At 32.5% G+C, this 27965-nt stretch overlaps 1 protein-coding gene across 1 annotated transcript; it reads left to right on the forward strand.

The window, feature by feature from the left end:
* The first annotated feature begins 8098 nt into the window (after positions 1–8098).
* Positions 8099–27361, forward strand: Polr1B (RNA polymerase I subunit Rpl135). Its single transcript, XM_088273417.1, has 18 exons — positions 8099–8257; positions 8340–8672; positions 9787–10026; positions 10957–11129; positions 11553–11802; positions 13257–13412; positions 14733–14902; positions 15424–15632; positions 16259–16455; positions 17737–17890; positions 18575–18665; positions 19694–19889; positions 22022–22236; positions 23268–23406; positions 23849–24055; positions 24647–24850; positions 25463–25627; positions 27101–27361. The coding sequence occupies exons 1-18, from the start codon at positions 8177–8179 to the stop codon at positions 27314–27316; spliced, it is 3396 nt and encodes a 1131-aa protein (XP_088129543.1). The 5' UTR covers positions 8099–8176; the 3' UTR covers positions 27317–27361.
* The last annotated feature ends 604 nt before the right edge of the window (positions 27362–27965 follow it).

A 27965-nucleotide genomic window follows, 5' to 3' on the forward strand; every position in this document is an offset into this window, starting at 1 on the left:
ATATATATATATATATATATATATATATATATATATATATATATATATATATATATATATGTATGTGGGTATACCCTTAAAAAGCTGTTTCAAAAACAAATAAATTCATAGATCGTGATATGATTTATACTCGCAATGTCGAAGTGAAAATGAATGTCAATTTGATAAAAGAAAAATATTGTATTTTTGCTATGAAATATGTATTGGGTTCCTTTATGCAGGCCTGGCCAAACCAAATAGCACCCCGGGCCGCATCGATAACCTAACATTTTCCCAAGGGCCGCATACAGATATTAGAAGAAAAAAATTTAAAAAAACGAATTTTATGCTTATTAACTTTTAATAAGTATTATAAATAGTTTGAATGCAGAGGTAATCATAAATACAATCAGGGAAGTTGTGAAAGAAAAACATTACTACGACCAGGTGTGAGAAGAAACAAACATTGAACCAACAAAAATTCATTTATTGATTTGGCATTTAATTTGTAGAACTCATTGTAGAACATTTTAATTTATGTATTGATTTTAAATCAAAAAAAGATTTTTTACTCTACTTGTATTTTATTAACAAAAATAAAATAAAAAAAATATTGTGACAATTGTTTCGCTTTGTTAGGGCATTATCAAACGAATGTTTGATAATGCCATTCGAATGACATTCGTTTGATAATATCCTAACAAGGCGAAACAATTGTCACAATATTAATTTTTTATGTGTTTTTGTTAATAAAATACAACTTAGTAGACTCAAAAAACCAGTTTTTGATTTAAAATTAATACATAATACAAAAAATGTATCTGTTTAGTCAAAAATATTAATTAGGACACATAAATCAAACAATATTACAAATTTTATTTGAAATAAAACCCATTTATCAAGTGCCAGATTTGAGTTTCTTATCGTTTATTTAATTTTTATTAATCTATTACAGTAGTTGAAGTTACACACTTTAACTGGTTCTCGAGATTTTTTGAGATTGCCTTGAATTGGCGATGCTGAAGAGCTTGCGAACGAATATAGTTCACTGTTATCATAACAACATGCATGATTTGGCTCATAGATAATACTTGAGCGCATACATTTTGTTGATGTATCAAATAGTTTATCACATTTATATCACTGGTTTAAAAATATATTCGTCATCCGTGACCGCGAGCCGCGGGTTGGCCACCCTTGCTTTATAGTATTTACTTGGGTAAACGCTATAAAAAATTCAGTCTAAGTATGGTATATTTTTATTTAAATTTACGTAAATGTGGAAAATTACTTATAACAATCCCTGTGGTGAAAACAAATCATTTATGATGTAGAAACTACATGATATTTCTTAGTTTAAGTGTTTATTAATACGTAATTTACGTCTACATAACAATTTCACATGAATAATTACTATACTTCCTCTGTTATCCTTAATTCACAAAATAATTTCGTAATAAATATTATTTGCCTTTCATTTTCTTCAAATTTATTCAAATTATTTTAATGTCAAATTTATTATTATAAAATTGAACTCCATTGAAAATTTTTAATTTTTGTCTTATACATATGGTTATCAATAAAGGGAAGACTGGTAAATGTTGCACAGCGCATAAAGTGATCGCTCAAACCAGGCAATGGAGGGTCGCTAGCGTGAATACCCAAATATTATTATAGGAACTCTTCGTGTATGTTGAGATGTCAATATAAATCAAGTCTATGTTGATATACCAATAATATGTTAGCCTGAATGTGTACTTACCTTTTAAAATAACTATGGGTATTATTTTATATTGTATTTACCTATTTCTTCTTCTTCTTCATTCTTCAAACCCACATCTGCACATGATGATGTATAGGGCACTGCATCATATAAACGCAGTGTTATCTTGATCGTTAACACATGAAGGAAAGGTGATCAGCCCTCCGCTGCTTATTGAATAAATAATAGGGAGAAAAAATCACTTATAATATTTAACCCTCCCCTGGGAATCGAACCCGGGACCTCCAGTACGGTAGCCGAACGTGCTAGAAGGGAAATAATTTTAGGCTAGGAGACAGATAATTTACCAATTTACTTATTTAAATTTCAGTGCATTAGCGGGTTAATTGTTATTTGAAAATATCTTTAAACTAACTAAACTTGTATTATGTATATAAATCTTATGTATTCTTTAAAGCAAAAAAAAACTATTAGTCAAAAGCGAACAAATTTTCCAGAACGAAAAATTTGCCTCTTCTTGCTCTTTTCTTTAATATTAAAAAAAAAGTATATCTCATATGGGATATACACGTATAGTAATGAATTTTAATGCCTATCCTGCAAGAAATTAATGCAAGACTCTAGATCCATTAAGCAATTGAGGTACAGGTTACCCATATCCGTTAAAACTTTATAATTGCGTTCCATCTTAAATTCTTCTCGAACTTACGACACGTTTCGTACGCGAACTTTCAACAAATGCAAGCAAATCTCGGACAAATGAAATCTTGAGAAGTTTTCTCCAACATCTGAGCAAAGAAACCCCCTCTATAGATAGGAAACTTAATCCCTTTCGTTGCTCAGTTATCTAACCTGTATAAAACATAAACATATACTTGTACAATATGTTGGACATAATTCTTTTTTCAGTATACCAAACCTTGAGGTGAAAAGTGCAAGCCTCTAAGTTTCGTATAATAAATAATAATAATAATAATAAAACCCTTATCCGCACCCCAATGGTGCATAGGGAACTGCGTCATATAAACGCAGTGTTATCTTGATCATTTACACATGAAGGAAAGGTGATCAGCCCTACGCTTCAGGTACCAGTCCAGGGTAATATTGAATAAATATGACAGTGAAAAAATCACTTATATTTATTTTACCCCCCTTGGGAATCGAACCCGGGACCTCCAGAACGGTAGCCGAGCGTGCTGACCATTACACTACGGAGGCGGATGATAAATACATTATATAAAATACAATTAAAAAAAATAACAAGAAAGCTTTAAAAATTAAGAAAAATAACAATATACAAAAATTAAATCATATTATAATATGCGTGTGTGTGTGTGTGTGTGTGTGCATACATACATGCACATAAAATACATATAAAATATAAAAACGGTAGAAGTCAAAGGGGTCTGAAAGCCAAAAATACGTTATTAGTAACTTAATTTTCTTTAAACCCAGGTAACATTTAACGTAACTGATTATTCTTTTCTTAAAACACCGTTTTTGTCTTGAAAATATAAGTTTTTCTTCAAAATAAATGTACAGTTTTGAAAACAAAAGACTTATTGAAAAGTAAGGAATAAAAAAAAACAAACAAAATATATTATTCCTTTTTAAAAAAGTAACGACAGGCTCTGAGCAAAGCCGGACGCTTAATGAATTCATTGGTGATAGTAAGGCCTTAATGATCTTATGTATAACATATACCAGAAAAACAGCACTATCAACAATTCGTTTTGATTTGAAGCTCCATGGTAAGTATCAAAGACGCAGAGTTTCAAGGTTCAACTTCATTCATATTTTCAAACACTTTTTGAAAATATGAATTCATTCATATTAATTTAAATAAACATTGAATTGAAATATATTGCACAAATCATAACCATAAAAATTATAAAAAATGTTTTTTACTAGTCCCATTTTTGATCACTTGACCATTTAGGGTTTTGGCATACGAAGACATCTTTATAGCTTAGTGTAATAAAAAAATACATTTCTTCCAAATTTATGTTTAAAGATAATCATTCAATACTACAAATTACAGAGTAGATAAAATGGGAACGTTCCTTAAGCGACTAGTTTTAGAAAATAATGTGCTATATTTCCATTATTGCCATTTCACAATAACAGAAACACTATAAATTTTAATCGTGACTCCGTACTACGTACTCGATCGTAATAATATCTACCATTTTCCGGCAAAACATCGTAAATGGCGGATTACAGTATCGTTTTGTTATAGTAAATCTCCTTAAAATACATGTATGCGGTATGCGTGATCTGGGCTTGTATTACAAAAGCCTTAGCTGCATAGTGTAGATAACTTTAATGTCTATTCTGGACATTCATTTCTAACGACTTTGGCATTTAGAAACAGTTCGTTAAACCACATTGTCAGGAAATTAATTTTATAATTTTTTTGAAATCTCAACATAGATGAAGAATAATATGGAAGTCTGGGTATTTACAGGGCTTACGACCTGTCATAGGCTTGGTCAAGTGATCACTTTACACAAGTGTAACATTCACCAATTCCACCCAATATTTGTTAATACCACGCCACTCAAAGTTTTAGAATTCCAAATATATTAATCAATCTCGTGACGCAGTACGTGTGAGATCACAACAGCCACGACATGTTGGAATGAGGAAAGTTTTTGAAGCAGACTCTTTTTATTTGTATGCGAGGTCCGAATTCTGGATTATATTCATATACTCGTAATTGAGACTCGCCTGACAACATGATATATCAATATTTTGTTATGTAGCTTATATAATTTGACCAGTTATTTTTTTAACATTGCGTCCAAATACTTGTTAAAAAATCTGGATTATCTATACTTAGGAGTTATTATTTTTATACATTTTTGACATGACATGATGTAGAAAAATATGGATGTCTGAGAAGAAAAAATAAAAATACAGGGACGTCATTTTTATAATATAATAAATCTTATCACTTCTTCATTTAATTGATCTTTTATAGTTCTGTCAATTCGATAAAAACTAAAATGATATTCTACAAAAAAAAATTGAAAGAAAATTTTCTTATTTATATTCAAAGCATTTACTTTGTGGTCAAACATTTTAATTGATATTAGTAATGTTAGTAAATAACCACTAACCGACTACTTCTGTCTACCGGTTTCGAGACGTACCCGTCTCTTCGTCAGGACATACATTTTCTGAATTTGCAAATCATTTGATAGAGTCCAATCACGAATTTAATAAAGAAACAGGGGTAAAAATACTACACACAAATGATAAAGGGTTAAAATTAAATAATATGGAAATGTTTCACATTAGAAAATCCATTAAAAATAACATCCAATTAATAAATAGCCAAATAAATTTTCCATACAGCCCTTTATTCGACGTAACATTGAACCGATCAGCTCCTAACTCAACTCCTCCCACTTCCCAGAACCTACTCCCTTCTCTTTGAATCCTAATATAGTTTCCAACCTGCGTATATTTATATTACATTTTTTACTTTATTATTTAGTTTCCCAAAAGCATGGTGGGACTAACAACTCGCTCTGCATGTTTTGCATGTGTAGTGATAGTGTATGTGAATAGTACTAAGTGGGTGTGGTGTAGTGTTGTTCGCATGATTGTTAAATTGTAGTGTATGTCCTGACGAAGAGACGGGTACGTCTCGAAACCGGTAGACAGAAGTAGTCGGTGAGTGGTTATTTACTAACATTACTAATATCAATGAAAATTTTCTTATTTGCGATAGATTAAAAACACGTCGGGGGCAAAAAAAAACTATCTAAAAGATCGGAGCGTAGTAAAAATGGTCTGCTTTGTAGCTCATTGAATGTGGACATACACTGTGGACTGTAAAGTAAAGCAGGAAGATAGTACTAATAAAATACAACTAATGAAAAACAATAAAGTAGGAAACACTGTAATTTTCAACGTGATAACGAAAATACAAGTAGCTAAGTGTAAGTAAAGGAAATGAGTTGTAAAGAGAAAGATAAGAACAAAGAAGAGTGCTAATGAGCCATAATTAGAAATCGTTAGGAAGGTAAAAATCTTGAAAGTTATTAGAGGGAGCGCATCGTTCACAGAATGATATAGATTATTTTCCCAACTAGGAAACAAATTACCTACAAAAGAGGACTCATAATGATGAGTAATGCAGTAAGTATTATCTTTAGAACAGAGAAAAGTAATAGATCATATTTATTATATTCATTATTCACGTAACTTTTAAACTAACAATGTAATAATTTATTTCTGTAATCTTTTGTAATCCATAGAACAATTAAAAAGTAGATACTACACGTAGGTAGATGGATAGTAGATAGGTACTCGTGATTCAACGCTGCTCTCGACTCTGGCATTTTTCAAATAAACCTTGTCTATAAAATGGTCACACGTGTGAAAGAGCTATTAAAACCACATTGTTTCGCTTTGTTCCGCTTCCCTGAGATATTGCAGTTAAAGCTTTGGATATATCAAGTAATAATAAAATTTGTTACAAAGCTCTCTAAAAGGTTTTGTGCTACGGAAAGCGAGAAGAATGTAATCCTTGAACTCCATGACATTATATCTTTCATGAGGCAAGAGATGTATTTTTTTTTTAAGTTAATCATATTTTGAATATTTTTTTACTGACATTCGTGAATATTTCGAGATATGAAAAATTTATTCGAAAAACGGTCCAAATAATAATTCATCCAGAAAAAATAAAGCTTATATAAAATAATAAATACACTCTCTTTAATACTTACGACATGTTTGTTTTTTTCAAATTTATTTAAAAATATAAACTAAAATAGAGTTAATCATAATGATGTATGATGCCAATTATTAGTACTACTACTACTACTACCATCACGCCGTTTCCCCGCAGGGGTAGGCAGAGAGGATGGAACGCCACACTCTTCTGTCCTGACATACACTCCTAGCCTCCTTCACATCCATACATCTAGTCATACATGCCCTCCGATTACGCAGACTTTTGACACCGCCAGCTTTTAGGTTCTGATTGATCTGATCGTGCCAAGTCTTTTTCGGTCGTCCACGTTCTGTTTTCCCTCTCACATTCGCCACATATATTTTCTTAGTCATTCTCTCGCTATCCATTCGCTCCACATGTCCATACCACCGCAAAGAGCTCTTTCTAATCTTTTCAATTATTCCTCGTTCAGCCTTACATTCCTTTCTTATATCATCGTTTTTAATTCTGTCATACAATGATTTTCCACACATTCGTCTGAGGGAGCGCATTTCAACAGCATTCACTCTGCTTTCATCCTTCCTTTGCCAGTTCCATGTTTCGCTTCCATACATTAGTGTCGGTACTAGCACGCCGTTGTGAACCGCTAGCTTGGCTTCCATGGACATATTCTTATTCCCAATCACTCTGTTAAAAGCACCATTTATTCTATTCCCTGCATTCACTTTCTCTCAATATCCTTATCCACTTTTCCATCCCTTGTGAACATGCTTCCTAGATATAAAAATTCTTGCACCTGTTCTAGGGATTCATTGTGCACGATAATCTTGCAAAAGCACCTCGCACATCCCAAATCCGTTCTTTCGTCACCATTCTAACTTTTTCAATTATAATCTTACTATAGAGTTTACCGAAAGAGCTTAGCAGGCTTATCGCCTTATATTATTAGTAAATATAAACAAATGTATTCAAATAAGAATAAATATTTTTAAATGTCTCGAAAAAATGTTGAACATTTTTTAATACGAAAAGAGTATGAAAGTTTGAAGATTCACAAAGTTAACTACCTTATATACATAGTTGGCTTAATTAATCCCTTTTTGTACCTTAACATTTACCGTTCATATTGGTTATCAAACAAAACAACATTGCGTATAAAATAATTTAAAAAATAATTTGTTATTGTGCATTATTTGGCAGCAACATATTATCTCAAATTATCTTTCAACAAACTAATCAGTCGAACGAATAAAATGGAACTTGAAAATGTCATACAGTTTTGTAACTTTAAGTAGCAAAACAAAATTTTATATAAACATGGCGAGAGAAACATTAAAAAAAATATGAATCAACCTAGGTACCTACTCAAATAAAATAAAAATCTTCAGCATAGTTCTAGCCTCTCGTTGCTAGTGATGAACATTTCGGTAACTATTTTATTTACCGATTTCAAAAATATATCGATATCACTTATTCATTACTTTGTTGATATAAACTTTGTATATTTATTTTTTTAAATAAAACTAATAACAAACCTTAAAATGATAATAATCAACAGAACACGTAGACTTATTTAAAAAAAAGATTGGCAAGCATTTCATAAAGTGTATCGATGTATATCGATGCACGTTATGGACACCCCTATAGTACGCCTGCGCACTAATCAACGTATGCACATGTTCAAACGACCAATCACGGATCGAGTCATATTTATTAAGTTTGGAAAATTTGAGGTTTTCGTCTGTTCACATGTGATTGTTCTGTCAAAATAATACTGTTTAAAAATGGTTGTCATGAAAGATGCACCTTCTTTGTCTGCGTTGACGGATCGAGATTATGGAAAGCCGGCCAAGGAAGCTAATCCAGTTAGTTTTGTGAATAAATATTACATTTTATATGAATTTGAAAAGTAAGGTTATATTATATTTCTCCCGACTTATTTTTCAGCTTCTTCAATCCCTCGGAGAACCACACATTGAATCATTTAATTTTTTGATAGACGAAGGCTTGGATATGGCTGTGAAAGATATTTTACCCATTAGTTTTGAACTACCAAATTCCAAGAGAGTGTGTTTTGGCATACAAAGTGTTGTTTTTTCAAAGCCAGCTGCCCCTGCTGGTACAATCGGCATTAAAAATCAGACGATATATCCCACAGAATGCAGGCAAAGAGGGTCTACATATAAAGGAAAATTCGATGTTAATCTAAGTTGGAACATTGATGGAAATGAGATGCCTTTCATTAATAAAGAAATGGGCGAACTGCCTATCATGCTGAGGGTAAGTATTGATTTATAATCTTCTACAAATTACATTATTTCATGCCAAACGTCTTGAGATTAAAAAATAAATTCAGATTCTTAGGTTTTATTACACAGATATGTGTAACAAATTCGGAGAAATTTATGGAAAAAAGTCGGAGGTGATAATTTTATTGTTCTATCGAAAATTTATTAGCGGAAAAAATCATAAAAACAGGAATGTCACCAACCGCCATTGAATGAGACAAATTGTGTTTAATTTGAATTTTTGCAAATTCGTGGAGTGGCGGAATGACCACTGTAAAAATGAGAATGCTCTTGATAAATGATGCGAGCAGACGCTACGCAAGGTCGAATTTTTTTTTACTAAAAAGCACTTAAAATATCAGGTTATTTTATTTTTTACTTGAAGAAATTTATTACTTTTTAAAAAATATACATTTGCTATGTTTCTAAATAAGTTACAACAGAAGAAATGATTTGCGTTAACCTTTATAAGCGTCAAGTGGCAACTGGCATGCTCAACAAGTCCAAACACGTGAACAGTGCTCAGGTTGGCATGATACAACACGTGCGCCATCCGCGAACACTGCTTGTTGAAAACCATGAAGTGGTTAATATGAAAAAATGTACACCTGCCAATTTGTCTCTTGTTTTTTTTTATCTAACAGTTGTTTTTTTTTGTTTTTTTTTCTTTATTTTAAATTCTTTTGCATTACATAAAATAAATTCAAATACAATTTTTTTTTATGATGAATAAAATATAAATATGAATACAAAAAAAGATCCCACAAAGGCATGGCCTGTGTGTAGGTATACAATATAATTTAGTCATAGTAAAGGGTATAGGTATTAGAAGTAGAACTAGAATAATAGTGTTAATATAAAAGACAAAAAATACTTGACCATCAGAAAAGAATTTTTTTTTTACAAAATTAAAAACTTAAAAACATAAAAAAGATGAAAAAGTAAAATTGGCAAGCATGTACTACAAGAAAAAGGAGCTTAAATCTGTCTCTTCAATAAATAATCTAAGCAAATTTTTTAATTTACACAAACTTAGGGAATTAACATCTAACAATTATTTTTTTCATCATATGTAAATTGAATCTTTACAATATTATTATTTACAGTCGAAACTCTGTAACCTCGATGGAATGAACCCAGAGCAATTGGTATCAGTGAAAGAACACGAGGAAGAGTGGGGCGGGTATTTTCTGGTTAAAGGACACGAAAGGTTACTCCGAATGCTTCTGATGATGCGAAGAAACTACCCTGTTGCTATACGGCGACTAACCTGGAAATCCAGAGGCACCCTGTTCTCAGAATTCGGAATTTTAGTGCGAACCGTAACTCCTGATCAAACTGCTACGGTAAGAATTTCTCATTCAATTCAATTCAATTCAATTTATTCAATAATTAATATTTAACAAACAAACATTTAAGGCGTATACATTAAAAAAACAAATTAAAAATTACGCAAGAAGACTCTTGTTAAATGTGTAGAAGAATCTCGCTTCGGAAAACTCCTTCGGACACATGGAACAGATCAATATCCAATGTGATATTGTTCAACATAGCGGTAGCTCTTCCTACAGGCATAACCATCGGCAGGTTGGTCCTGTGTATGGTCCTCATACATTTTATACACTTGCCTCGGTTTCAAAAATACTGTAAAACATTTTATTTCCTTTTATATTAATTCAATTCTTACCTCAAACGATAATTATTTTACTCCATATAATTTTGCAAAAGCTTTATATTTAATATTGATGAATCTGCCTTTTTATTGAATTAGGGATTGTCCCAAATACAGTGGAACTTCTCATAGTGTGTAATTCGTATAGCGAGCAAAGAAAATTGTGAAAAAGTTGCTTCTTTAACGAGCGATATTTCACATAACGTGTAACAGAGAAACGGAATTTCCCTTTTTCATGATATTCACTTGTAAGCCGGGACTTCTGAGCTAGTCAAAATAAAAAAGGTTTAGCTTAACAAGTGTTTCGCTTAGCGAGTAAGATTCTGGAACAAATTACACTCGTTATGAGAGGTTCAACCGTATTTTTGAACAATTGTGCCGGATTTATCGTGCAATATTAACTATATTTATTGTAATTATATATTGCACATGAGCATACCGTTTTCCATTGAACATGTGGTTTTTTCTACCGAAGGCACTGAAATATGCACTTTGGTGAAGTCTTAAATTCCCCACAACCTAATGCATTTAGAATTTTTACTCACACCGTGTAATAACAGTTTTTATACATAAATATATGTATTTATTTATTATTTATTTTTAGAACAATTCTCTTCATTTTGTACTGAATGGCACACTTAAATTCATGTTTAGCTACAGTAAAATGATGTTTTACGCTCCATTACTGCTTATAATGAAATCCTTGGGAAATTATTCGGATGAGTTTATATATCAGCAGTTAATTAGAGGAATGAAGGGGGACCTTTATTATTCCAGGTATGTTCACTAACATTCAACTCCAAAAATACAGTTATGAAGAATTAATTTTGTTGATTTATTTTTTATTCTAGATTGTAATTGAAAATTCTCATTAAAAGTTAAAATATATTTAGCATGTAGTATTTTCACCCATATTTTATGTCTTTACTAATTAAATATTTTACTATTTATGTTTTAATACATATCTATAATTGAAAACACTGTGTCAAAAGCGACTTACCTCTATGTATTTTAATATTTGAGCCTGATTAGTATAATTAATTTTCAGTTTCATTTTAGTTAATTTTGAATCACTTCTTATTGATTCCCCAACAAACATAAATGAAAGAGCTTCATCTCTTTTACAGCAACGTCTTTTTTTCCTACTCTCTGATATGGCCAGGACAATTTTGATTAGCAATTTATTTTTACTGATTTCAGCTGTATACAAAAAATGTTACGTGAGCTACACGCAGAAAACCTTCATACCAGTCACCAGTGTAAGGAATATTTGGGGAAGATGTTCAGGACTCGCATATCTGAAATTCCTCCATGGGCGACTTATGCTGAAATAGCTGATTTCATTCTGAATCAATGTATTCTTATCCACTTAAAAAAGCATGAAGATAAATTTAACCTATTGGCATTCATGAGCCGCAAATTATTTGACTTTGTTCAAGACAAATGTAAGGTTAGTTAGTTAAATTAATTTTTTTGGAATATTTATTTCTGGAATGCTTTTTAGGTTCAATCACTTTATTAGATTATGCACACAGGTTTAGGCGGATCTAGTGTAACTTGATATACTTATCTGGCAATTCACTTTTTACTAACACTACATTGTTGTCAGGCTATTTTTTCATCAACCCTGACCCTAATTATACTCAATTCCGATCTGTACAATGTTTTTTGGCATCTCTCACGCTCTACCAAACGTAAGTAAATAGAACCCTTATTAAAGTCTCCCGCTCTCTACCAACTGTTTGTAAAAGACGCTTTTAAGCATTTCCCGCAAAAAATGTTAAATGCAAAAATTTTGCATTTTGTTACTTTATTTTACTATCTGCTAGCCATGAAAACCACTGCTTAAAAAAATGTTACTCCTTCTGTAGCATTATTTGTTTGTTCCACTCAAAGTTGAACCATCACACACCTTAAATTCGTCCCGAACACCCATTCTCAAAATTGTATTCTAGTTTTAAACCATTGTGAGGTGCCATGTTTCACAACTGTATAGGAGAAAGGGTATAATATAGGCATTAAAGAGGGGGCATTTGGTATTCACGGAGTATAATTCCCATCTCCAGACAACCTTCATACTATTGAATGCGGCGCCTGCAGTTCCTAAACACACTTGCAAAAGCTACCATTGTTGTAATATTACCAAATACAAGGCTGCTGGACACTACACATTTGTTGAGATACATTTTTTTAACATCAATATGTCGCTCACTCCTTTCAACAACGACGTATATAAAAAAACTTGATTTTTCAGAAGATCGTATTTAAAGTTTAAGAATATAATGAAATGTTTTAAAAATGAATATCAAGCCACTTATTAAACTTTTTACTGTGGAACAGATCTTTTTAGGTAAAAATCTCAAGGTTTTTTCTCCATTTGAAAAATATTTAGTATATTTAAAAAAATTATTAAACAATACCTTTTCTTCAAAATGCAAAAACGACACTTTCTGCCCTATAGCGAGTAAATATTAAGTTAAAAATATGCCGCTTTTGCTGGGATATAGTACATTTTTTGGGCATTCCGTAAACATGCACAACTGAAAATTGACGATTTTTGATATATGACGTTGTTGAAAGGAGTGAGCAATGTGTGGAGTATCAATTAAGCCTATGGCAGCCTTGGCCGTTACCAGTATGAAGTTACTGCGAACTTGTCTACAGTTTGACAACTTGCATACAGCAATCGCTGTTCAGGTAAAGTGCCATTATAAGCTACTAATTTTAAAGCCGCTCCATATGCTTCTAGCGCTTTCCAAAGTATAAGCTCACGCGGGGTATCTCAAATTTTTTCTCATATTTTACAAAACACATTGCCTGAGTACTATATATTTACTTCCTGGCTCTCCTATAGCATGTGTAATATACAAATATAACATATTCAGTTATGTAATTTCTCATCAGGTAGAAGGCACTGATGCAGTCATGATGCAAGAAATTTTACTTGGTGGACATCTCTATTTGCAAATCATCAAGGAGAGACTGCAAAACTTCCTTTTGTCAATCAAATATAATATTTTGAAAAAGGCAAGAAATAGCCCGAATTATGAACTTACCCAGGTTAGTATAATCTACACTATAAGTTTAATCTATACATGATCCATACTTTAAAATGAATGAAGGATATGAGAAATAGTAAACTAATAATTGTTTATTTGAAATTAAAGAGGCTAGAAAAATATGCTGAAATTTATTTTTAGCTTTTTTGTACATTGCTTTATACCATTTTCATACAGCATATGACTATGTGTTGAGTTGACTGATGGCTATATGCACTCAATTTTTTATACATGTGTACACACTGTATTAAATTGAAATATAATCAAAGTTTAAAGTAAATTTATATCTCATAACAAATTTGTTTTTCAATTGACTACAGAAAAAGGGGTTACTATTTATTTATTCAAGACTAAGTACTGATATGTAGAAACAATGATATAACAATAGCTAAGAAAACAGTGTTATATTTACAAATTTGCAAAAATAATGCTAAACATTAGTTATTCATGACTAGGTACCCATAAGTGAAAACAAAGATACAATATTAACCACTTAACAGTCAAATATTGGTGAGAAAATTTGCTGGTGCAAGAAATCATCGCCAACAAGTCGAAGCAAGACTGCCCGAAGACTGCTCGGGTCAGTCAATAAAAACAAATACAGAAATATGTTTGGCTCGGGCAAATCAATACCGCCAAGTTAGAATATTATTTGCCCGAGCAGCACTCGGACTCATCAATACAACACAAACTCCTTGCCCGAGTCACGCTCCGGATAAACTGTGAACTGGTTATCCATAAAATAATGAAATATGTATGAATTTGTAAAAATAATTCTTAACATAAAACATATATTTCTAAAATGTTTTTCGCAGATACTTTGTGGCACATTTTATAACCTTTATAAAATTAAACAACTTTGTTTTAACCACTTTTGATTGGTACACTTTATCGAACCGGTTTCGACAAGAACCTTGTTTTCATCAGGGTTTATGTACTGAATTCTAAAACATTGAAATACTCATAGTTAATTACCCTTCACTTACCAAAAACTTTTTTTAGAATTTAGTACATAAACCCTGATGCTGACAAGGTTCTTGTCAAAACCGATTGGATAAAGTGTACCAATAAAAAGTGGTTAAAACAAAGTTGTTTAATTTTATAAAGTTCAAAACATATATATGTTTAACAAATAAAGAGAGAAACTCACTTTTTTTGACTTGGATTTACAAAAGAGAGTAAAAAAGTTTGGTCAACTTAATTAAAGAAAGCATCTGATTTATAATGAGAGGATCCATGTTCATGCCTTGAAGCGAAGCAGTTTTTTTGTCTCTTTATTTGATTGTTTTTTTCTAATTTGTTCTTGTATTATTATATTCAGAAAGATGTAATGGCTGCTGTCAAGTTTTCCGGTGGATTAGAAAATGCTATGGGTACCTTCTTGTCAACTGGCAACATCAGAACATCCTCGGGACTCGGTCTCATGCAGGATAAGGGTCTCACCATAATTCCTGAGAATATCAACAGAATGCGCTACATGTCACATTTCAAGTAAGACCCTAAATGTCAGTTTGCCAAAATCTAGGAAATATATTTACTATCATACCATCTTAAGCTTTCATGTTGTGAAATAAAAAATACGTACAGTAAAAAAAATGTATTTAATGAAATAAATACATCTCATTTTTATATATATATATATATATATATATATATATATATATATATATATATATATATATATATATATATATATATATATATATATATATATATATATATATATATATAATAAATTCATCTCCTTGGCTTCCTCCCAAGTCAGTCCGGCATCTCGAAGTTCCGCTGAGTATAGTCGGTGAATAGTCGTCAGCGGCCTTTCGGGGCGCCGGAATCCTCGGGGTTGGAAGAAGAGACATGAGGGGTTGATGCACTCAGGTGGCATTCTAAGGACATGTCCCAACCATGTCCATCTTCTCCTCTTTAGGACTTCCTGTATGAGGGGCTGTTGAGTTCTTCTACTGACTTATTCTACTGACTACATAATAATAAAAACATGATTTGATTTGTAGATCTGTACATCGCGGGTCGTTCTTCCTGGAGATGCGTACAACTGAAGGCAGACAGCTGCTACCCGACGCCTGGGGCTTCATATGTCCTGTCCATACTCCCGATGGTGCACCGTGCGGTCTCCTCAACCATCTCACGATGCAGTGTACTGTCACTCCCTCGCCAGATGCCAGTAAAGTCAGGAATGTTCCACATGTTATGGTCAGCTTAGGTGAGATTTAAAAAAAGAATATTGCTAGACGTAGTTCATCACTAATCTTTTTGCTTTCCTTTTTACTTAATGATACTTATTTTACTTATGTTTATTTCATTTTTCTTGTACTCATTTTTTTTTCTATTATTTATCATGAATTAATTGATTTAAAAATGTATTAGATTTACTAAGAAACTGAAAAATAATAAAATACTCTCATAAAATTATGTACCTACATAATATATTTTTAAAATAGTAAACAAAAAATTTGTTTTTTACCACTTGAGTATTATATATATTTTTTTAACGATTACTTGAAAGCTACAGATGCTTCCATCTATTGGTTTAAATATAAACTTTATTTAAACCCGTAGATGTAAGCATCTGTAGCTTCCAAAATAAATCTTTAAAAAAATAAATATAATACTGAACTGGTTAAAAAACAAGTGTTTTTATTTACAATTTTAACATGTCTTACCGCGTATGAATGTTGAAACAGTAAATATATATATTTTTTATTAGATTTATATATGTGTATAAAAATTCAAAAAATATATCTTTCTTTGAATGAAAATAGTGGTAAAGAAGACGCATGCAAAACCAACAGTTTTTCAGTAGGTTATGTATAATATTATATTTTTCAGGAATGATACCCATCTCCTCGTCTTTGGATTATTTGGAATCAGATGAATACCAATATCCAGTCTTACTGGATGGTTGTCTGATTGGTCATCTCCCCTTGAATATTGCCAACAAAGCCAGAGACAAATTACGACGCTACAAAATACTGGGCGAAGATATTCCAAATACACTGGAGATTGTATTAGTTCCAAAAAAAATCGTAAGTATTTAGAAGATATTTTTTTAAATTTGTAAGATACGATTATGGTTCATCCACCAAAGAACTACAACAAATGAATGTCCCTTCTGCATCTCATTTTTCTCGTAATCATCACATCTGTCTAAATTACAATGACATATCGCTCACTCCTTTCAAGAACGTCATAAATCAAAATACATGATTTTTCAGGAGAACGTTTTTAAAGTTAAAAAATACAATACAATGTATTAAAAATAAATATTAAGCCACTTATTGAACTTTTTACTGTGCATCAGAACTTATTAGGTAAAACCTGAAGGTTTTTTCTCCATTTGAAAAATATTTAGTATATTTAAAAAAATAATTATCCAATACCTTTTCTTCAAAATGCAAAAACAACACTTTCTGCCCTGTAGCGGGTAAATATTAAGTTAAAAATATGCCTCTTTCACTGGAATATAGCACATTTTCTGGGCATTCCGAAAACATGCACACCTAAAAATTGACGATTTTTGATTTATGACGTTCTTGAAAGGAGTGAGCGATATATTTTTTTAAAAGACTGATTAACTACCTATTTTTTCTAACCCTTATCCGCACCCAATGGTGCGCAGGGTACTGTGTCATATATAAAAGCTGTATCATCTTGATCATTCACACATGAAGTAAAGGCGATCAGCCCCGCGCTTCAGGCGCAGTTCAGGGTAATATTAAATAAATATTAGAGTGAAAATCACATATTTATTTGACCCTCTCCATGGGAATCGAACCCAGGTCCTCAAATACGGTAGCCGAGCGTGCTGACCATTACACTACTGAAGCGGACAAAATAATCTATCTATTTTGATCGATCTATTATAATTATTTATTAAACCGGTTCGTTGCCACGAGCGCGTTAACGTGTTCTCCAATTCCGTGCTCGCCAGGCCGGCCATTCAAAATGAGCGCGTAAACGCGCTATCGTTTGAACTTGTCGCAAGCCAATATCAAATCCAAATGCAATATTTTTTATTAGAATATATAGAGATATCTATTAGGAAGATCAAGAAATACTAAAATATTACAATATACCCATATTATCAAAATTACAGTCATCTTTTTGAAAGCTTTCACATTTTTGTAGAAAAAATCACGGCCTACTGGGTAGGGCCATATTAATACCTTCCGGCATTGAAAAGGTTAAATAATTTTAGACTTATTTATGTTTCTGCCATATTATTTTCTTCAAAAACACATTAATGATTATCAAAATCTAAATTTGAAGAAATTTAGTAATGAAGTATTTGTTCTTCTTTTTTCTAGGTATCCGCTCAGTATCCTGGCATGTTCCTGTTTACTGGTGCTGCTAGAATGATGAGGCCAGTGGTAAACTTGGCTTTGGATAAAATTGAATTGATTGGAACCTTTGAACAGGTTTATATGGATATCGCAATTACAGCAAAAGAAATTTATAAAGGTATTTTCACTTCAATAATGTGAGATTAATGTTTAATTTTTTAACACAATTCGAATGATTGTTTTTTTATGCCTGCAGACGGGATTTGCTAATTATGTACAAATAGTTAAGACCTTAAAAAAGAAATTAGTACCTAACATTCATATAAAACATTAAATATGTATTTATTGTAACTGCAGACAGTTGGTAGAATTCCATATTGAATTGTTGGGTTAATACGTGCCGCGTTTCTTCTTCTTAGGACATTATCAAACACTGACTAAAAATATTTACAAAATGTCCTTATATACTAACAATAATTGCTATCATTAGGTCTATGAGTGCATATAATGGTGTCATGTATTAACATATACATAAATAAATGTAGAATTCAATCCAACAAACCTTGAATTATTTTGGGTATATTACCCAACAATTAAATATGTAATTTCCTCTTTTCTGACTTTGTAATAAGGCCAGCGCAGAAGGTAAAAATACGCTTCCCGTCCTTAAGCACCAATCGAAATACCTTTCCCGTCCAAAGTGTGTTAACATTGTTTTTGCTCAATTCTATAAACTTTCGATTTCTATTATTTTACGATGTATAGCTGAATGAAAAAAAAAACCCTAAATAGAAATTATCAGAAATATTTTTATACATATTGTGCTTGTCTATTTTCCTAATAATGCATTATATATTTCCAGGTATCACCACCCATATGGAACTATCCAAAACTTCTTTCTTAAGTAACCTCGCACAATTAATACCAATGCCAGATTGCAACCAGTCTCCGAGGTAAGAATAACAGATAACAGATCTCTCTAAAAAAATACAAATTGACACAATCATTGACTATGAATAGTTCTTGTTTATTTAAGATTCCTTTTTTGAAAGTCAGTGTGACAAAAATGCAAATGTTTGAAACAAAAAAAAAACAGAAATATATATTATTTACAAAAAAGCTTCAATTTCATACTATTTCTGTGAGCCTAAGCGGCTCATTATTAAAAATAGCTATCAAATTGTGGTAGAGTGAGTTTGAGCCCAGAAACTCTGACTCAAGAGTCCTTAAAACTAACCACGGAACCACAAACCGACAGTTACATTTCCTTCACCAATTATTTTGACATTTTGAAACAAACTTGCCTTGGAATATGCGCATGTTTTTATATCCACCCATTGACAGGTTAAAATATACTTTAACCTGTCACAGGTGGCTATTTAAAAACAGTTATTTCTATCATAATAGCAGCGCCATCTGTTGAACGTAACAGAAATATACGCAATACTAAACATTGTTTATGGCGGACACTGCTTCTCGAAAGATGCTGTCACTTAGAATTTTCAATGTTTTCAATTCCATTGTTGTTTTATAGATTTTTTATTCATTCCTTAGCAAGCATTGTGAAATAAAACATATTAGATATGTGTGCTTTGTATTTTCTTTATTTTCCATTTTACCAGACGAGCCACAGCAACATAAGGCTGGGTACAACTATTTTAAAATATATGTATATATTATATAATTCCTTCTTCTTCTAACCGTTATCCGCATCCAATAGTGTATATGTTCAATGGTCAATGTTATCTTGACCGTTACATGCATGAAGGCAAGGTGATCACTGCTACGCTTCAGGGACCAGTCCAGGGTAATATTAAAATAAATATTGTAAAATCACTAATATTTATTTTTACCCCCCCCTGGGAATCAAACCCGAGACCTCCAGCACAGTAGCTAAACACGCGAACCTTTACACCACGGAGGCGGATTATATAATTACCAGTTATATATTGAAGCATGTTGATTTTTAAACAATTTTCAGAAACATGTACCAATGCCAGATGGGTAAACAAACAATGGGAACACCGAGTCATATTTGGAACATACAAGCTGAAACTAAACTCTACAGATTGCAGACTCCTGCCACTCCATTGTTTAGGCCGGTTCACTACGACAATATTGGACTTGACGACTTTCCAATGGGAACTAACGCTATTGTTGCTGTCATATCATACACGGTAAAACATCATAAATACTAATGCGATACAATATTTCACAAATTATGGATTTATCTCCACCTGAGTTATTTATATTGATAATCAAAAAATTTAATTATATTGATAATAAAAAAATTGAATGGGTAATGATCAAGAGCTAATTTTATGAAAATTGTAAAATGTTTATATTCTTTTTTCTTTTTTCTTTTTTGTGTCTATATTAGATGCTAGCTTACATGAACAGAAAACATAATTATAATTTTTTTTATTCAAAATCAAGAAGTAAAAGAATATTTTTATTACTACTACTACTACTACTACCATCACGCCGTTTCCCCGCAGGGGTAGGCAGAGAGGATGGAACGCCACACTCTTCTGTCCTGACATACACTCCTAGCCTCCTTCACATCCATACATCTAGTCATACATGCCCTCCGATTACGCAGACTTTTGACACCGCCAGATTTTAGGTTCTGATTGATCTGATCGTGCCAAGTCTTTTTCGGTCGTCCACGTTCTGTTTTCCCTCTCACATTCGCCACATATATTTTCTTAGTCATTCTCTCGCTATCCATTCGCTCCACATGTCCATACCACCGCAAAGAGCTCTTTCTAATCTTTTCAATTATTCCTCGTTCAGCCTTACATTCCTTTCTTATATCATCGTTTTTAATTCTGTCATACAATGATTTTCCACACATTCGTCTGAGGGAGCGCATTTCAACAGCATTCACTCTGCTTTCATCCTTCCTTTGCCAGTTCCATGTTTCGCTTCCATACATTAGTGTCGGTACTAGCACGCCGTTGTGAACCGCTAGCTTGGCTTCCATGGACATATTCTTATTCCCAATCACTCTGTTAAAAGCACCATTTATTCTATTCCCTGCATTCACTCTTCTCTCAATATCCTTATCCACTTTTCCATCCCTTGTGAACATGCTTCCTAGATATAAAAATTCTTGCACCTGTTCTAGGGATTCATTGTGTACGATAATCTTGCATTCTGTCAAATCTTTCTCTCTTTCAAACACCATGACCTTTGACTTACCTTCATTCATTGCCAGATCATTTTCCATACATACATCGTACATTCTTGACACTATTAGTTGCAAGTCCTCCGCGCTGCTCGCTAGCAGTACGGCGTCATCCGCATACAGCAAGCAACTAACAGTTATATTCATCATTTTCGCTCCGACTCCCATACTTTCAATCTCTTTCATACAATGGTCCATATAGAGATTAAACAACCATGGTGACATTACACATCCCTGCTTTACGCCTTTGGATATTGCAAACCATGATGTAATGTCCCCATTCACTCTTATACTAGCTGTGCTGCCCTCGTAGAGGGAAGCAACTGCTTGTATAAGTTTATTGTCTACTCCATATTTTTCCAGCACGCTCCATAATTTTATCCTATCAACCTTATCATACGCTTTCTGCAAATCCACGAAAGCACAGAAGAGTTTCTGATTTTTAGCCAAAAACTTTTCCGTCAGCATTCGTAGTGCAAAAATTTGATCTGTGCAACCTCTTCCACTCATAAAAGCACCTTGCACATCCCAAATCCGTTCTTTCGTCACCATTCTAACTTTTTCAATTATAATCTTACTATAGAGTTTACCGACAGAGCTTAGCAGGCTTATCGCCCTATAATTCCCACACTCTGCGCGGGATCCCTTTCCCTTGAATAGAGGCATGATTACTGCCCGTCTCCAATCCAGAGGTGTGTATCCTTCCTCAAGACACAGGTTAAATAGTCTGTGAATCCATGTGAGGGTGGTCAGTCCACCACATTTTACAAACTCTATAGCAATATTATCATACCCTACAGCCTTACCGTTCCGCATTAATTTTAAGGCATTCGTTATTTCTGACATACTTTTATTTTATTGAATATGATTAAATAAAATTGGCCTTTTAGACCAAAATTCTGAAAATTGCAGTCAACATATTAAATAAAATTGGCCTTTTAGACCAAAATTCTGAAAATTGCAGTCAACATATTAAAAAAACTTGCCGGACTCAAACAAAGGTGGTATGTACCAAGAAGTAATATGTAAAAGGTGTCATTTAAAGCATAAATATCATATTTTGTATGAATCAATTTGTCAATTTTTCCACATGTTGAATGAATTTTTTTTTCCTTTTAGGGATATGACATGGAAGATGCTATGATCATTAACAAATCAGCGTATGAGAGAGGTTTCGGACATGGTTCGATATACAAGTCAGAATTTATTGAGTTGGAATCTATCGGATCATATTTTAGTCGAGATCCGACCGCCGATAAACTGGTCGATAAACTAGATAACGATGGTTTACCATATGTTGGTTCACGACTTAACCATGATGATCCTTTTTATTGGTAAGTTTTCTTTAAATATATAACATTAAAAACCCCCATCAACTGGACATAAAGATTTTTTTAAATATTTCAAATTTCAAATTAGCAATTTTGGAGAAAATAATAACTTTGTTTCCATAGTACAAACCTATATGTTGCAATGTTTTTTTTTTTTAAATGTGTTAATTTTTTTTGGAACAAAAGCAGTGAATTTATATTTTGAATTTGAAAAATCATTGGAGAGATCAGATTATATATTTATTTAGAGTTATATATTTTTATAATTATGAAAAAATAATTCTATGAGGCCCAGTATTTGTTAAGTAGCAACTTAATTTTCTCTAAATCTAGGTAACATTTTACGTAATTGATTTTGTTCTTAAAACACCGATTTTGCATTAAAAAAATTAGTTTTTCTTCAAAATAATTATAAAGTTGAAAAGAAAAGAGTTACTGAATGGTAAAAAGTTTAAAAAAGAAATTATAAAAATATCTATTCTATTTAATTCTTTAAAAAATCCAATATACATTCTTTAAAAATTGGGCATGGAATGATTTGTTATCTCTCCGGCGGTCGGCAGTTGATTGAATTCTGTGTTTACGAGTAAGGTCTTAGCCATCTTTTACTGCACACATAAATTGGAAGTTATATAAAATGTACCTTTTTTTTTTTAATTACCTAACGTCCAAGTGACTCCGAAATCTAGCTACGGCGTATGCAACACCGTTTATCATGTCCCTACTCAGGCTTCAACTTTATAAGTTTCATTGCCTATGCCTACTTGTGAGTGGATTTACTCTTTATGTTTAAAGTTACTATAATATCATGTAATTCATGAGTGAAAATTCTAGGCAAAAACACTCGCATAATGTCCCTTTTGGTGTTGTCTGAATTCTTTAATTCATTTAATTTAATTTTCTAATTTTTAGACTTCCTTTCTGCATAACACCCAGCCAATGTCAATAATTGTGACATCACAAAATCAGACCCTATAATATTCTTTTTCCGTTTTTTTGCCTCTTTCATTCATCCGTTTTTTTGCCTCTTTCAGTTTTTATGATATTTTGGAAGGAAAATACCGAACTGCTAAGTATCATAATAAGGAAGAATCATACGTAGATAATGTTAGAATTTGTGGAAACTTTACTCCCAATGTCCTGAAAAAAATCTGTATTACCGTCAGAATACCGGTAAGTTTGTTTACTTTTTAATCATAGTTTGTCAATTCTCAGAGCTGGAATTCATGTACTTTTATATCACAACTTTACTCCCAACAAAAAATAATTATTATAAATTAAACTGCTTTGTTTTTAACCACTTTTTACTGGTACTTTTCTCCAACCGGTTTCGACAAGAACCTTGTCATCATCATCAAGTTTATAAAATGTACCACAAAGTATGTATCTGTGAAAAACATTTAAAAATAATAATTCTAATTACCTCGCTCTATTACATAACTTTATTCCACTCACCTAGTTTGTGTCGCTTCAAACTTATAAATTCATCATCGTAATTTTAGTTTAGGTTACAATTGGTCAAGGTTTCTTGTTTGATGTTTTTTTTAATAAAATGCACTTACATTTATTACATTTTTTATCACTCATGATCTTCATCTAAATTCTATATTTTCAGAGAAATCCATCTGTGGGAGACAAATTTGCCTCACGAGCCGGCCAGAAAGGCATCTGTTCACAGAGGTGGCCAGCTGAAGATCTACCGTTTACAGAGTCGGGACTCATCCCGGACATTGTGTTCAATCCCCACGGCTTCCCTTCTCGAATGACAATAGCTATGATGATAGAAACAATGGCTGGAAAATCAGCAACAGTGCATGGGCTGGTGAGAATATTGTTTTACAATATATTCATGTACATACTTACATCTCTCAATATTGAAGCTAAATAGTCATTTTAAGCTATTCGGAGGTCTGTATCAAATACGCACAGAAATAATCACAATAAACGAAATATTTTGGACTAGAATTCTTAGAACAGATATGTTTGTAATTAGGATTTGTAACTAACCCAAAACCACTCAAAATGCTACCCTCAATGGACAAATAATATAAATAGCTCATTTATTTGAATGGTGATTGTTAGATTATTGCCATAATTTAGAAAATATTCGAAATTTTGATCCCTCCAACAATAATTTTATGCAAACTTTTCAATGATTTCAAAAAGTACAAAAAGCTGATTTTTTTCTTCAGATTTTGTTATTTTATCAATAAACAACACTAATTACCGTTCAAACATCTCCACATATTGGTTTATGTATGAAAAATTATGATTTCCTTTTTATCCAAATTTTTTAATTCTAAATGAGATATTTTTTCAGTCCCTTTTTCGATTGATGAACTTTTCCAATATGACATGACAAGATAAGAATATTTTTATTGTATGCAATTGTAAATGAGCTTTCATTTTCAAGGTCCACGATGCAACCCCCTTCAAGTTCAATGAAGAGGACACCGCTATAGACTACTTTGGGAGACTATTAGAGGCTGGCGGGTATAATTACTACGGCACTGAACGTATGTACAGTGGAGTGGACGGGAGAGAAATGAATGCCGATATATTCTTTGGAGTCGTTCACTATCAGAGACTTAGGCATATGGTTTCAGATAAATGGCAGGTAACAAAGCAATTTAAGAATTCTAATCTATTACAGATATCAAATCACTCTACATACTAAATCATTTAAGAGTATTTTTATAACATAATGAGATAATGGGCAAATTTACATATAATCACTGCAATATTTACTCAATGATGATAAGCTTATCCTAAGCCCTATAACTATTACTAGAAATACATACATTATTTATTAAACATCTGTTTAGGAAAAAAAAAACACAGAAATGAATTTTTTCACAAAAGTCCAGAATTAATATTTGTTTTTTTTTTATATCACATTTCTGACGGATGTTTTTTACGCCTGCGGACCGCTAGCAACGGGATTCAATAATTGTGTACATATAGTTTACACTTTTACAAAGAGATTGGTACATAGTATTCATATAAAAGCATTAAATAATTTCTTCTTTTCTGAAGTTAAAATGAGGCTGGTGCAGAAGGTTAAATACCCTTCCCGTCCTTAAATCAACTGACCGAACGGGTTGAAATACCTTTCCCGTCCTTAGTGTGATATTATAACATCGATCATTGTAACATCATACACAAGTATGCAATGTTCTTGAGAGTGGAAAGTGTTATATGGATATGTAGGTATTCTGAACCATTGCAGGTAAGATCAACGGGACCCATAGATGCTCTAACTCGACAACCTCTCAAAGGAAGAAGGAGAGGTGGCGGTGTAAGATTCGGTGAAATGGAGAGAGACAGCCTTATTTCTCACGGTGCTTCCTTCATGCTGCAAGATCGCCTTTTCCATTGCTCTGACAAAACTAGAGTATGTTATTTGTATTACTATTTCTTTAACCTTTTAACCTTTTAACCTGAGAGACAGACGCCCGTGCGTGGCGGTATTTTGCTGTTTTTTAAATGATTACTTTTATGTTGTATTTAGTTAAGAAACAGTTTTCCTATAAACAAAAACGTTCAATGGGATTCATTGTGCCTTTTCGGTACTCTATATGTAATACACTTCTGTCACATTATTCTTGAAATATATCGTAATATAAACAAATAAGATCGTAGCATAAATAAATCAAAGCACGCATCGTGTGTCATTCTTACCCACTGGCGATGCGTAGCGTCGAGAGTGAGACAGTATAGGGCATGATTATGGCGCAGACTATTTACCGACCTCAAGAAAATTCAGGGATCTGTTCTTTTATTCATCCTTGTGATGTAACAAATTATTAGTCAGATATTTCAACAGATGTCATAAGGCCAAGGCCAAGGATTGACGTATTATTTTATCCAAAATTCCACACCATGAAAAATCCCTCCAAGTTGAACTGAGGTTCGAAACTTGGAGCAAAGTAAAAACACATACACGTCAGCCGCGTATGGGGCACGTTTTGTGAAAACACATACATTTATGCGAGCCGCGTGGATCCGGTTAAACATATTTTTTCTTGATCCAAATGACAACATAGAAATAGCCCTGTGACTCTGTATGCCCGTGCCAAGCCAAATTGCATGATGCTGATTCTTAATTTCCTAAATAAACAAATTCAAATTAGTTTTACGTAAGCGCTTGGCTCGTAACGTATTACGTTAAAATGAAATGGCTCCGGCCAGTCCCAACCATAACGGTATTGTCCACAAATCCCCTTTTATAGTATTTACATCCATTCCCTGTAGAGTGGTGATTAGCTAATTTGCTTACCACGCAAGTGGTCCTGGATTAAATTCCCAGCGCGCCAATGTTCTTTTAACCTTATTCATTTAGGGCACTGCATCATATTGAAGCGTTTTATCTTATTTATTAATTTTATGAAGGCAAAGTGTGATCAGTTCTGCACTTTAGATGACGATATTAAATCAATACATATTAGAGTAAAAAAACACCTATAATTATTTTTTACCTTCCTGGGAATCAAAGTTGGGACCTCTAACACAGTAGCCAAATGTGTCAAGTACTGCAGTATACAGGCAGGCTTACTATTGAGTATTTTTTTCACTGTTTTTCTTAATATGGTTAGCTTAGATTACATAAAGTGTAATTTATGATCAAGATATTACAACATATCTTGTGCAGTCCTTTATGCACAACTGTGCAGATAGGGGACAAAGAAATGAAGACTTGTCAAAATATATACATATTCGGGTTTGACATTATTCCAACGATTGAAGTATGTATTGTGCTACTGAGCAGGACTTGCGTAACAGAAAATATCTTCGCTTGGCATTGAGGTTAGAATGCCGACCCAATTCTATGTCGTTGCGCTAATAGAATTAATTTGAATGTTGACAGTGTCTGGTCTGCATGGAATGTGGATCTCTACTGGGACCCATGACTATCATCTACAAGCAAGGAACACAAACTGGAATGAGGGACACTTGCAGACTGTGCATGAAGGAGAGCAAGATAGCGGAAATGGAAATACCATACATCTTCAAGTTATTTGTGACACAACTTACATCTGTCAATATAAATGTGAAAATAGATTTTAAAAAGCTTAAAGCTTAAGAAATAATAAAAGAAAATCTAAATAAATTGTTTTTTCAAATAAAATGGTTATTTATTTCAAATATATTTTAAAGGAATGACCAGCGAAGGCTTTATTTTAGAGGTAAGATGGGGCAGGTAAATATGAAAGATTATTTTCAACACCCAGACCAAAGAATGAAAAAAATACTTCAATTTATTTTTTGCAATTGATAGGAATCAAACCCGTGTCACTAGTTTTAGTCGAGTGACTACCTAACTATGCCACGGTACCTGTCTTGATATTACCTATATGTATTATAATTTTTTTCTAAAATAGCAAACATAATTTGAGCCCATTAGATGACTTCAAACCTGCACTAATCATTATAAAAATAAATTCACATAACACAAACACAGTTGGAATCTTAATTTGTTGAATACATATAAAGGCTTATCAATCCGTACATAACTTCCTTTTTCAACCCTTTGACTGCCAAAACCGTGTTGATAATCTCATTTTTGTGTTTGTGTGCTGGCCATACAACATTTCCATATTTAGATATGCATCTTTTTCAATAGTTTTATCAGACGATGTGAAGTGTTTTTGACATATCCGTCAAAAATATTTTGTTACAAGATTTACTAACATGATTTTTTTTTTCTATTTTTGTTAAAAAACTCTCAGCGT

This window comes from Brachycentrus maculatus, unplaced genomic scaffold (assembly GCF_059751285.1).
Source record: "Brachycentrus maculatus isolate JH-2025_06_01 unplaced genomic scaffold, ASM5975128v1 h1tg000574l, whole genome shotgun sequence".
In the NCBI taxonomy this organism is placed as follows: domain Eukaryota; kingdom Metazoa; phylum Arthropoda; class Insecta; order Trichoptera; family Brachycentridae; genus Brachycentrus; species Brachycentrus maculatus.

Coding starts and splice junctions, on each gene's coding strand:
- Polr1B (XM_088273417.1), top strand. CDS start 8,177: ATGGTTGTCATGAAAGATGCACCTTCTTTGTCTGCGTTGACGGATCGA. Junction 14,903..15,423: donor CGCTACATGTCACATTTCAA/GTAAGACCCTAA, acceptor TTTGATTTGTAG/ATCTGTACATCGCGGGTCGT. Junction 24,056..24,646: donor CAGCAACAGTGCATGGGCTG/GTGAGAATATTG, acceptor TTCATTTTCAAG/GTCCACGATGCAACCCCCTT.